The sequence below is a fragment of the Pituophis catenifer genome, unplaced genomic scaffold (assembly GCF_029215685.1).
Source record: "Pituophis catenifer annectens isolate HBS135680 unplaced genomic scaffold, rPitCat1.0.hap2 SCAF_1, whole genome shotgun sequence".
Taxonomy (NCBI): Eukaryota; Metazoa; Chordata; class Lepidosauria; order Squamata; family Colubridae; genus Pituophis; species Pituophis catenifer.
Window position 1 is genome coordinate 216,117,520 of NW_027256881.1, and position 12,008 is coordinate 216,129,527.

At 36.6% G+C, this 12,008-nt stretch overlaps 1 protein-coding gene across 1 annotated transcript in view; it reads right to left on the reverse strand.

The window, feature by feature from the left end:
* Positions 1–12,008, reverse strand: part of THSD7B (thrombospondin type 1 domain containing 7B) — a 469,405-nt gene that overhangs the window by 220,670 nt on the left and 236,727 nt on the right. Inside the window, exon 9 of the mRNA XM_070957022.1 lies at positions 5,158–5,273. Within this exon, the coding sequence (XP_070813123.1) occupies positions 5,158–5,273 (116 nt within the window). The remainder of the gene's footprint in view (positions 1–5,157; positions 5,274–12,008) is intronic.

Genomic DNA, 12,008 nt, shown 5'->3' on the forward strand with positions numbered 1-12,008 from the left:
AAAGCTTTAAATCAGTGTAAAAAAACCCCTATATTGTGCCTGATATGAAAAAAATGGTGAGAAGTCCTTTCTCAGAGAGGGAATATGTTTTATTGTTCTGAGTAAGTAAAGAGAGGTAGTACAATGTTGAGTTCAGATCAAATCTTTTCTAAGTTATGAACTTTGCCATGTGCTATTTCCAAAGATAGCCTTGCTGTTAAATCTCTCCTGAGGTAAACGTGGGAAGAGAACAATACTTAGCCACAGCCTGCTTTTAATCTTATAACATTATTATGAGATTCTCCCAGTGGTGAAATCCAATTTTTTTTTACTACCGGTTCTGTGGGCGTGGCTTGGTGGGTGTGGCAGGGAAAGAACACTGCAAAATCTCCATTCCTACACCACTCCAGGGGAAGGATACTGCAAAATCCCTACTCCTCCCCACTCCTGCGGGAAGGATATTGCAAAATCTCCATTCTCACTGGTATTTGCCGGTTCTCCAAACTACTCAAAATTTCCACTACCAGTTCTCCAGAACCTGCTGGATTTCACCCCTGGATTCTCCCCAACAATGAATTTTGGGGTACTTCTCAATACCAGGGGAAACTCTAGCTTTCTATGTAGAATCTGAATTTATACATTCAGATAGCTAAGTCAGCTATCTGTCAGAATATCTAGTTCATCTTTAGAATCTATTAAATCTTTCATGCCAATAGTTATTATGATTCCAGCACAATTAACTCAAATATCCAACTGAGGGCAAGGGTGAAAAGTTACATTTTCTCACATTATTAAGTGAAAAACTGGACTTAAAAGCTAAGGGTGGTTGGGTTTAGTTTGTACCTGAATGAGAATCTCCAGGGATTCCTACGCTGAGACGTTAAAAAAAAAAATACAAGAAGACGGCAATGGGAAACCACTTCAATATTTCTCTTCACCCTAAATAAATAGATATATCCTTCTAATCACCAGGAATCAAGTTCTCTAACTTTAATTATGTTTAGTGAAGGTTTAGTCAAACTGTAGTCACAATTCCTCTCCAAATATTAAGTTGAGATGCATGAACAGAAATATGTGTGCTTTGCCTACTGCTAAGGTAAACTCACAGTAGGTTTGAAAGAACTGGGACGAGGAGGAGAATATAAAATGCAGGTTGGCACTGAATATGTGTCCGTGAAGTCACCAGGAATTGAGTTTAACTTGAAGCTGTGACTTTACATCAGTTTTAAATGTGTAAGATTTGAGCCAATGGGGAAAAACATCAGGCAGTAGGGAAATAATTGTAAAAACAGCTGCTTTCACAGCAATCAGTTTGTGACAAAGTAGATGTGAATGCAGGTAACTTGCAATTTTTCTGAAATAGCGGCATCTGAGCTGCCTGAACAGCTCAAACTGTGGATTGGAGGGAGGGCAAAGAAATCTCTGTCCTGGTAGGAAGAAAAGCTCCTCTCTGAAGGCTTTGCTCATATTTGAAAGGCTTTACTAAGAAGGGATTTTTCGTTGAAATGCAAGTAGGTAACTGCTATTTGTAGACTCCATGGACAAGTGCTTGCTTCTTCTACCTCTCTCTAATAATACCCTGTGGCTCTTCCAAAGAGAATTCTGTAATCTCCTTGATCCTGCTCAACTACCCAATCTGTTGCCTTCTTTTTCTTCTTCAAGCAATCTTGCCAAGGATAATAATTTTGTCCTAGTTCAGCATCCACTGATATTATATGCCCCGAAAATGTGAGCTTCTGCTGACAGATCATCACAAAGGGAAAAAGCTATGTTTGTTTGATTTGGTATCCATTAACTGATTTTCTTTCCAGTCCATGATAATAATCACCTCCAGATCCATATCAAAATAATCTACCTAACTTTTCCCACTCTTTCAAAGTGTTCTGGTTTCATACTCGTACACTACCACTGGAAAATCTGTAGTTTTAACTACTCTGAACATGGTTGTCATAAATATATCTTTATCTTTCATGATGTTTTTAAAGTTAAGCATGTTCTATATCACTAGGATTAATTGCTGGTTTATTTTTTTTCCAGCTCACTCTTCATCCTTATTCTTGAACCTAAAGATATAAAAGTTTCTCTCAACCGTCACATCTTTACTATCAACCATCAGAGTTCACTGAGCCTCTGGGTTAAGATTACCTTTGCTTTCCAAATTTGGAAAACTAACCTTCATTGTTCACGTTCCATTTTTATTTTTAGAACAAGCTCTTCTTCATCTTCTTTATTTTCTTTTAACAAAGCACTGTCATCTCCAGTTTTGATTTCAGCTGTCATCTATTTAAATCCTGCCGGTTTTTGTGATATATTCATTGCATAAATTAAACAGATACAGTGACAATATATACCCTTGTCTCATTCCCTTCCTTATTCTGCTTCTCCAAATTTAGTTCCAACAGTAGCTTCTTATTCAAGGAAAAGATTCATCAGAGGAATAATTATGTGCTCTGGCACACCTTTAGACTTAATATGTTCTGTGTCAGACATTATCTCCAACAGTATTTTTCAAACTTGGCAATTTTAAAATGTCTTAAAGTTGCCATGTTGGAAAAACCACGATCTATATGATCAAAGGCCTTAATGTGCCACATGAAGCAAAAATAAACCTTCTTTTCCTCTCTCTACTACCTATCTTATGTTAACATTTGAACTGTGTATCTCTCTCCCTTTTTAAATAACTGTACATTTGGCATCTCTCTCTTTTTCATTGAGATCTTAAATGAAAATTTGCTTGCATGAGAATTGCCGTGATAATTCAATAATCTGTGTATTCTCTCAAATTTCCTTTTTATGGTATATGTCTACATCAAACCTATTCTATATGTTCTAAGTGACAACTAAGTGTCCTAGAACTGTTAATACTTAAATTGCCTCTTCTCTTGCAATTTCAAACAGTACAGTTATTTTATTTGCACATTTACTTTCCTATTGATAGCTGGATTTTCATATCTCACTTTTTAATGGAATTGTATACATTCCCTTTTTGAAAAATGTTTCTGTAGAGAAACGCTATACACTTCCACTTCTAAATCATGTCACCGTAATTTTTTCATCTTCCTTTAACCTCATTCGCTTCTATTAGAACGTTTTCATGTTTACTACTGAGTATTTCTACCTTACGTAGAACTATTTTCCTATAGTGTCTTAAACCATTTATTTTATTGCTATTTTATTCTTTTTTCATTTTCTTTACATTGAGGTATCTTTTCCAGCCCTTTCTTGTATGAACTGGAAGCCTGAACTCAGTTGTATGTCCTGGCCCAATTACCAAGTCTCTCCTTATCCTTTCAAGTTTTAAAAAAACCACTAAGATCCCTTCATCTTTGAAACTTTGGGATTTATTTTGCTATATTGGTTTTCATGGTGCCCATTATCTCTTTGCATAGCATCTCACGTTCTGTTCTTTAAATTGAACTGACATTATGATTTAAGGTCAAAACTTGCGGGCATTCCTATTTTCTTTAAGTTTGTAAATTTAACCAAATGTTTGATACAAACAATGAATAATTTGTACCACAATTTAATCTGGAAGTGTCTTGGTATGTCTCCTATTTCCTAGGAGGCATTTACCTAAATCAAATCTTCCTGTACAGTAATTCCAGGAGCCTCCATTTGTCCAAGTCTGGAATTCTAATGATTTTTTAGAAGTTCTATATCTTTGCTTGATGTTGCATAGAATGCGCCATTATCTTCTACCATCACATCTGTACTAGGTACATATAGTACACTTCAGTTCTATTGACTTGAATATCTATGAATCTATCATTTACTGGCTTCTTGCCAAGCATATCCTTAACTATGCCATGTTTTTAATATTAATTTCATTCCCTTCTTTCTTATGGTCTCATGCCCTGAACGGTATATCATGTAATCACCTAAATTAAAGTGGTCCATCAGTACCTGACATCACATATTCTAAAACATTCTATATAGTATGTTTCACTTCTGCTTTGATAAAAGAAAATTGTCCCTGAGTCATGCTTCCTGTTCCAACTGTATATATCCTTATCAAACTAGGAATTACAGAGACTTGGTAGCGCAACAGACTACAGCACTGTTATTAACATCAGCTGCCTGCAATTATTGCAAGTTCAAATCTCACCAGGCTCAAGGTGGACTCAGCCTTCCACCCTTTCTAAAGTAGGTAAAATGAGGACCCAGATTGTGGGCGCAATAAGCTTACTTTGTATAAAATATACAAAAGTATGAAGGCTATTGCTTAACGCATTGTAAGCCGCCCTGAGTCTCCGGAGAAGGGCGGCATATAAATCAAATTAAAAAAAAATACTTTTCTGACATTATCAGTGGCTGAAATTCTTTGTAGCTTTAGTCTCAGCATATTGTCACCTCTAGATCTGCTTACAAAGTTTGTTGTTCTAGTTACTTTTCAGTAACAAGAGTTCCATCTAACCTGACTGTCTAATTAACTGACATACAAATTTGTTTATATTTCAGCCATTGCCTTTTTCTGGACTTGCCTCTGAAGATTTTTGTCATCAGTGAGTTGGCTTTCCTCTTGCCTGCAGATCCTCATCCACTCTCCCTTTCTCTTGAGTCTTAGCCTTGTCCTTTTCCTTTCATCCTTACTGCAAAGGGAGATCTGACCTAGAGTTCCCACTCCCATTTATGTTATTCTTAGGATCATTAAAGGCACTAAGTCCTTACAGCAAGTCACATTGATAAACCCTAGGAGGAACCTAACAAAAGCATACAATATATGTGCTATTTGCATTCCTCTAATAAAACGGTTAGTAGAATATGTCGAAGCTTAGCACTCTTAACAACTCTTGTGAAATCTCTGGTGAGTTTTAAGGTCAGACACACTCATTTTACAACAGGCACAAAAGCATCAGTGGTGGGTTGCCCCCAGTTCAGACCGGTTCACAAGAACCGGTAGTAAAACCAACGGGATGCTCCGCCACTGCCCTGGATGTCGTCATAGGCGATCTGCGCATGTGGCGCGCGTGAGTGAAGCAAGCGCATGTGCACGATCCCATTGCGAACCGGTAGTAAAGGTAAGTAGAACCCACCCCTGAAAAACATGATATACAGGATCCGAGTATCCATTTAGAGCTTCATTTCAAAATGTACTTCTAATCCAAAACTTTACTAATATTGGTTAGGGTAGGATGAAACAACTGGAGGATTGATTCTGACTCTTCTAGACCAGCTTACCATGTTGGCAGGTGGTAGGGCAGTGTGTCCATTCACTGAAGGGGGTCACCACACAATCTTTCTTACACGGGAGGAAGCATGAGTGGACGGTTTCTGGTTTAATGGATTCTGGACACCTGGCAATACAATTGTATAACATGTGGTTAGTTAGGTGCCCCTAGATTGAGTTCAATTCTGGATAACTGCACAAGAGTTCCCTAAACCCCAACATTAATTTAGCAAAATGGAATCCCTACACTCATCTAAGAACAAGTCACACTTACTGTAGTAAGGCTGCAGGTATTGCCAAATTAATTTTTAATTTATTTTGAAACAGGAACTGTATAATTACACACATAAATACAATTTATAGTAACTGCCACTATGAAATAAAGAGTACCTACTTACTCGCCATCGATGAGAAAGAACTGAATGCAGGCTATTGACAACCTAAAGAACCAATATTGCTACTGTATGTGCAGGTAGATGGACAGAAAACACATCTCTTCAGGGGTTTTGTATTGTATTGTTCGCAAGGCATATTAAATTATTTCCCTGGCATTCCCTAGTGAAATTGAATCTAGTAGGTTGGATTTTGAGTGTCTTTTTTTAAAAGTATTTTGCAATATTTCTGGTAAAGAAAGCGTGAGAAGATGTGATTATCACTGATCTTTTCCTCCCTGTGCTATCTAGCATTGGTTTGAGACAGCTTGCATAAATGTCTAATCAGGGTAGGTAGATATTTCTGGGAGGGATGAATGAAGTGTATTCTCCTTGTGGATTCACCAAGGCATGAAATTCATCTCATCTGCCCTGTAAAGTAGGCAGGGACCTGTACTGGGCAGCAAAAATATTAAAAGATGCTAGAGATGGATGACCATTTTAATGAAAATGACAAGGGCATCATTTCAGATTTCACAGAAGGCACTAGTAAACCACTTCTGTATTTTATATAGATAACCACACTGACAGACAAGATAAAATAACTGATAATACAGTGATAATATAGTGCAGGATAATGGGCTCCTCAAAAGCTAGTTTGGTGTAATGATTTAGGCCTCAGTCTAGAAATTGGAAGGTCATGGGTTCTTGTCCTGCTTTAGGTACAAAGCCAGCTGGGTGACCTAGATGACGTACCAATTTCTACAATCCAATTATTGCTTCATAACTATAAGGAAGATAATCTTCATAAATAAAACTTCAAAAATAAAACAATGCCTCTATTTATTGACGTCATCAGATGGATCACACAGTCACAGACTACTGATACAAAGTGGTGAAACTCAGCTATAAAAGCAAAGATGTGGGTATGGGATGACTATGGAACAGATCATGAACTGCCCATGTGCAAATTCCACATCAAGGTAAAGCAGAAGAACAAAGTGCTTCCACAATTTGGAAGCATATACCCATCAATTTTAAGGAGAACATGAGAAATAATTTTGAAATCCTGAACCTCACTGATAGGGAACTAGAGAAACTTGAGGAATGTAATAAAAGAAGATTTAAGGATAACTGTGAAAAGAAAGGAAAAAACCAAGATGTCAGAACAGATAGTGGAAATTGTCAAAAAGAGGAGACAAGCCAAAGCAAGTGAGAAAAAAAATCAGAAAGGAACTCCCATGCTCTCATGGTGGCGGGACCAGAAGGGAGCATTACCATCCCTCCAGATATCTTTCTGGACCCTTTCGTGGCATTCAGTGTCATAAGCTACAGTGTCCTCCTATGTTCACTACACTGTTCTCGCTAAGAGTTGGAGGCAGGGTGGATTTGATTTAAATCAAACAATTTAAATCACTAGTCAGTAAGGCTTGATTTAAATCATAGTTTTCTACATAAAGACTAATTCTTGCTGGTATAACTTTAATATGCAAGTAAATGAAGATTTTTAGAAAAACAACTTTTCATATTAGTTTTTTTATCCCCAGTTTAATAGGTTAATCATTCATATTTGGACAACTTTTCTGTTGTACTTAGGAAGGAGAAAAATAATCATTACCTTAATAATAACAATTTAAATAGATTTATTCAACTGAAACAATAAAATTACAGCATATGTTATTTGCTTAAACAAACATCCATGTTTGTTAACTAATTTGGCTAAACAATATATATATATATTAAGAAACTTAGACTGTCAGCCCAGCCTACACATGAAAAACTTAAATACTGTCCTCTGTAGCTCACTCGTCATCTTCATCTTCTTCTTTGTTCATAATCTGGAAAAGAAAAACAAGCTTTCCTGCTTTATCGGGTCCCAAACAATTTCTCAATTTAGAATGAATGAGTCCAAAGGAAGAGAATATTCTTTCAACGCCTGCAGAAGAAGCTACTGCTGTTAAAAGTGAAATCATTACTTGAACAGTCTCTAAATCCAAGTGCTTAAGTGACTTCCACCAGTTCACTGGTGTGACTTTCTTTAAAATATCTTCAGCAAACATATATTTCTTGAATGGTTCCCCCTTAGCTTTGAAGTTTATTATAGTTGGCATTACAGATGGATGATTGCTGGATACCCATGTCATAGCTAACTCCTCTTCTTCAGCACTTAAGTTTTGACGTTGATACTGGATATTGACAATATTTGCCAAAAAATGAGCTGGAGACAGTACTTGTCCCATTCGTTTTTTTAATGCTTGTAATTTAATTCTGTCCATGTGTAGTTCTGTTTTTAAGTGTTCGCTCAGTTCCTTCCAAATTTCAACAGCATAAGCAATAAAACAGCTATTTTTCTGTCTTTTGTTTAAAGCTTCAGAGATGGGTTTCAGGATGCTCAGCATATGTTCAACATTTCTCTTAAGCCCAATGTTGAGGATTTTGGCCGTGACAGTGCCATCTATTTTATCTCGATTTTCTTCACAAACTGTCATCAGAATAGGCCAGTTCTTGATATACTGCTCAAAACAGTCCACCACAGAGTTCCATCTAACATCTTGTGGGAGCGTTAGCTTGGTTCCACCCATCCTTTTCAGAGCTGCTGCAACAAAATGATTGTTACGGAAGTATTTAGCAATTTCAACAACATTAGTTTTTACTTCTGGAACACTTAAGTCTTTGGCTAAGAGGTGCAGCAAATGAGCACTGCAACCATATGTTATTAGCTTTGTATTCCCTTCCTGCTCTTCTAAATTTCTTCTCATCTTGGATACATTTGCAGCATTGTCTGTGACCAAACTGCGTACTAGACATTTGAATTTTTGTTCACATGTTATTATAGCTTTTACTGCCACTTCTTGTAAGTATTCTGCTGTGTGTGCATTTCCTGACGTATCAATTGTTTGTGCAAGGAAGACTTTCCCTTCTTCTGTTGTTATACAAGCACATATAATAGGATCATTGTGGGCATTACTCCACCCATCAATACTTAGGTTAACAATTCTATCCTCCAGAACTGTTGCACATTGCTCCATTTGTCTGTCATACACTTTATCCAGCAGTTTCCCTGCAACATCTGCTCTGCTGGGTGGACTGTATCCTGGTCTCAGTGACTGAACCATATTAATGAAATGTGAGTTCTCAGTCAGACGGAAAGAAGAGTTTGTTGCATAAACAAACTGGGCAATTTTTTCATCAATTAACTCTTTTTCTAATCTGCTAGTTTTTATCACAAACTTATCTATGGTGGTTCCAGGAGGGAAGGGTTTTTTCTTTCTTTTAGGTGATAGTGATATGTGGCTGTGGGTGTCTGATGATGATGATGCTAATGAAGCACTATCCTGGATGGATAACTCTGAAACTGTAGAACAGGATGGTGATCTTGAAGGTGGATAGTTTCCAGAATCCATGATTTCCCCTAAACAAAAAAGTCAATGCTGTTATTTTATTGTTTATACAATTTCTGCTTATTGTACACAGCACTGCCCCAAAAGGAATATTTGCTTTTCTTCATAACTGTACCAAATGACAGTAACATGCAGTAATAATAAGAAATATAATTTTGCTCAAACATGACAGTTCAAGGCAGTCTTTAGAAATATGATTCAATAAAAATGTTTACCAACCTGAAGATCCTGCCTGTTCAAATGTGTTTCTTTGGTCATCTTCATCACAGCACTTCTCATGATGTTGCCTCATTCGGGCCACCAGGCCTTGCATTTCTTTGTTGCAGTGTTTGCAGTTTGCACGCATGCCTGCCTTACCGATAGGTAAAGGAACTTCATTAAAATATTGCCAAACTGGGTCTCTTTTACGGCCTGCTGCCATTATAGGTTTTTTCCTCCAAGGAAAGAATGTGATAAACCTCAGGACATACACACAAAAAGATCCAAAGACTTGTCTGTCTGTGGCTGTGCAGTATTGTGCTCAGAAAGTTTCACTTTCATTTTGTACTGCTTGTCTGCTTGCCCCTTCCTCCTCACACTTAGTTTCACTTTCTTCTTGTGCAGATCTATTCCAAACAATCAGAAAAATATTGTTTCTATTCTATTCACTGAACTTTTTGAAACTTAGCACTGAAGGGGTTGATTCTGTATTCATAGGTTTGTAGAACAATAGGATTAAGGTCTTTTTCTCAACTCTGTTCATGTTATAACATTTTTGCTGTGAAGAAGAGGCATGTGATCTCTGCTGAGTCAAATTCAGTTTTGAGAACTGCAAAAGTAAACCAAGCATCTGTGATAATAACTTGTAGCCAGAGAAACTGCCCAATAATCTTACAAAAACCTTTGGAAGAGCATGACATTGTGAATGGATTAATGGAATTTATTTACCAAAAAAAAAAAAAAACATACAGCCTTATTCTACATAATTAAAAAAACTAATCTTTATTTCATGATGGAACAACCTTTGGATGGTAATATATTTTCCTCAAAAAGCATTTTATTTAAAAAAATCCGATTTAAATAAAAAAAATCTGATTTTTTTTATTATTTTTTTAAAAAAATCATTGATTTTTATCCACCCTGGTTGAAGGCATTGTATTATGGTGGAACTGTCCTTTTTGAATTAGCAGAATCACTTAATGGATGCATGGGAGAAAGGTTGGATGGGACTGTTAAGTGCATCAAGGATGGCCATTGATGCCCTTATCATCTCTTAGTTGGATTACTGCATTTCATTTTACCTGGGGTTGCCCTTGAAGAACATCCAGACATCTCAACTGATACAAAATATAGGGGTTTGGGGCTTCACTAGCTAGTCACAGCATTGGCATGTTAATCCACTACTAAGAAGAGAACTTTGCCTGATAGACTCTGCCTACTAAATCCTGACATCCAGGGGATGTCCCCTTCTATCAGGTGATATGTGGGGAAGTGCTACAATGGCAGAGTTCACTGAGACAGCTCTGCTTCCTTAAAACAGCTTGTCTCCTATGTGAGGATGGCTCCTACTCTCAAGACTTTACAAAAGTTTATGAAAACTGGGCCATTCATGAGTCTTTAGAAATCAATTAATATGCATCCATCAGCACTGGCATTGATTGTATTCTTAGGATAACAATGCTGATGGAATTGTTTCAGTTTTAATATTTGTGTACTGTCTCGTGTCTGCTTGGGTAGAGCAATAGATAAATAGCATAAATAAAATAAAACCATCCAAATAACTAAGACATTAATCTCTGACAGCTTTTATGGTAGGAACTAGAACACAATGGAGTATATTTTGTTTCAATCAACAATCAAAAATTTGGTAGGAACCAAACATAAATCATATGGCTATAATTGTGTGCAAATTTAATAATGTCAAGCTTTTGTTAAGTTAATCGAAGCGCACTGTGAAATGCATTGTTTTAATAAGTTTGCATATTGTTCTCCAATGAATTCTCTGTATATAATGCCTTTTGGTTAGTGTTGGGGTTTTTTTTTAATCTCTTTCAAATTTATTATTAGTTTTTCTATCTACTTGGAAGCCTTTAAAATGGAAAATGTATTTAGCTCCCATTTCCTTCAAATAAAAAGAAGGAAAAATCCTCATTTCATAAATTGCACTCTAAGGTAAATTGAATATTTATGTAGATACATAGATCTCCTTGAAGTTATCCTCTGCTTAATCATCTCTACAGCAGCTCTTAAAGCAACTCCAAATGTTTAAATTTTCATAAATAGAGAAATATAATACAATAAGCAGGTCAAGCCACATGCTATTTTTTTCTCTTTGTTATTGTTTACAAATTCATACTCAGACAAGTATTCCTCCCACTTCTAGAAACTTAAACTAAATGAGTCACATGAGATGTAGAACATAAAGCTTAGAAAAGAAGACAGGACACCGGCATCTTATAGCTAACCATATTTTAGTTGGAAGAAAAAAACCCCTAAAGAATGTTAATTTTTCTGCTATATGAATCACATTTTGGCACATGGGTACCATGCTAATTCTAGCATGATTTTCCTTTTCCAAAGAATGGATGGCTTGCTCATGTAATGTGATCTCCTGTCTGGTATCATGGCACAATGTACTGTAGATAGATAAAAAATAGATAAAAATATATTGTAGATAAATAAAAAATATATTCCAAAAGTCAATGAGAAAAATATAATCAACTGGTTAACTAAGAAGCCAGGGCTGGCAAGAGTGGTTAGCACATGCTTTCTTCAGATCTTCACATTCACTCTGACACATATTGCTAAATGAGCCCTGAAGTGATCAAATCATTTTTTTCTACTGAAAAATTAGAAGTACCAATTTCAGAAATCTCTGTGGTGAGGTACATTAAATTCACATTATGTTAGACCAGGGGTGTCAAACTCATGTCATCATGACGGCATCACGTGCCGTAGCAGGACTTTTCCCCCCCTCTCCTAAACTGGGCGTGGCCAGTGCATGACACATCTGACCTGCGGGCCTGGAGTTTGACAGCCCTGTATTATAGGAAGATGTTCTTTCACTATTGTTTCTGATCACATTTTCTTCTGATATTCCAAGCAATCACA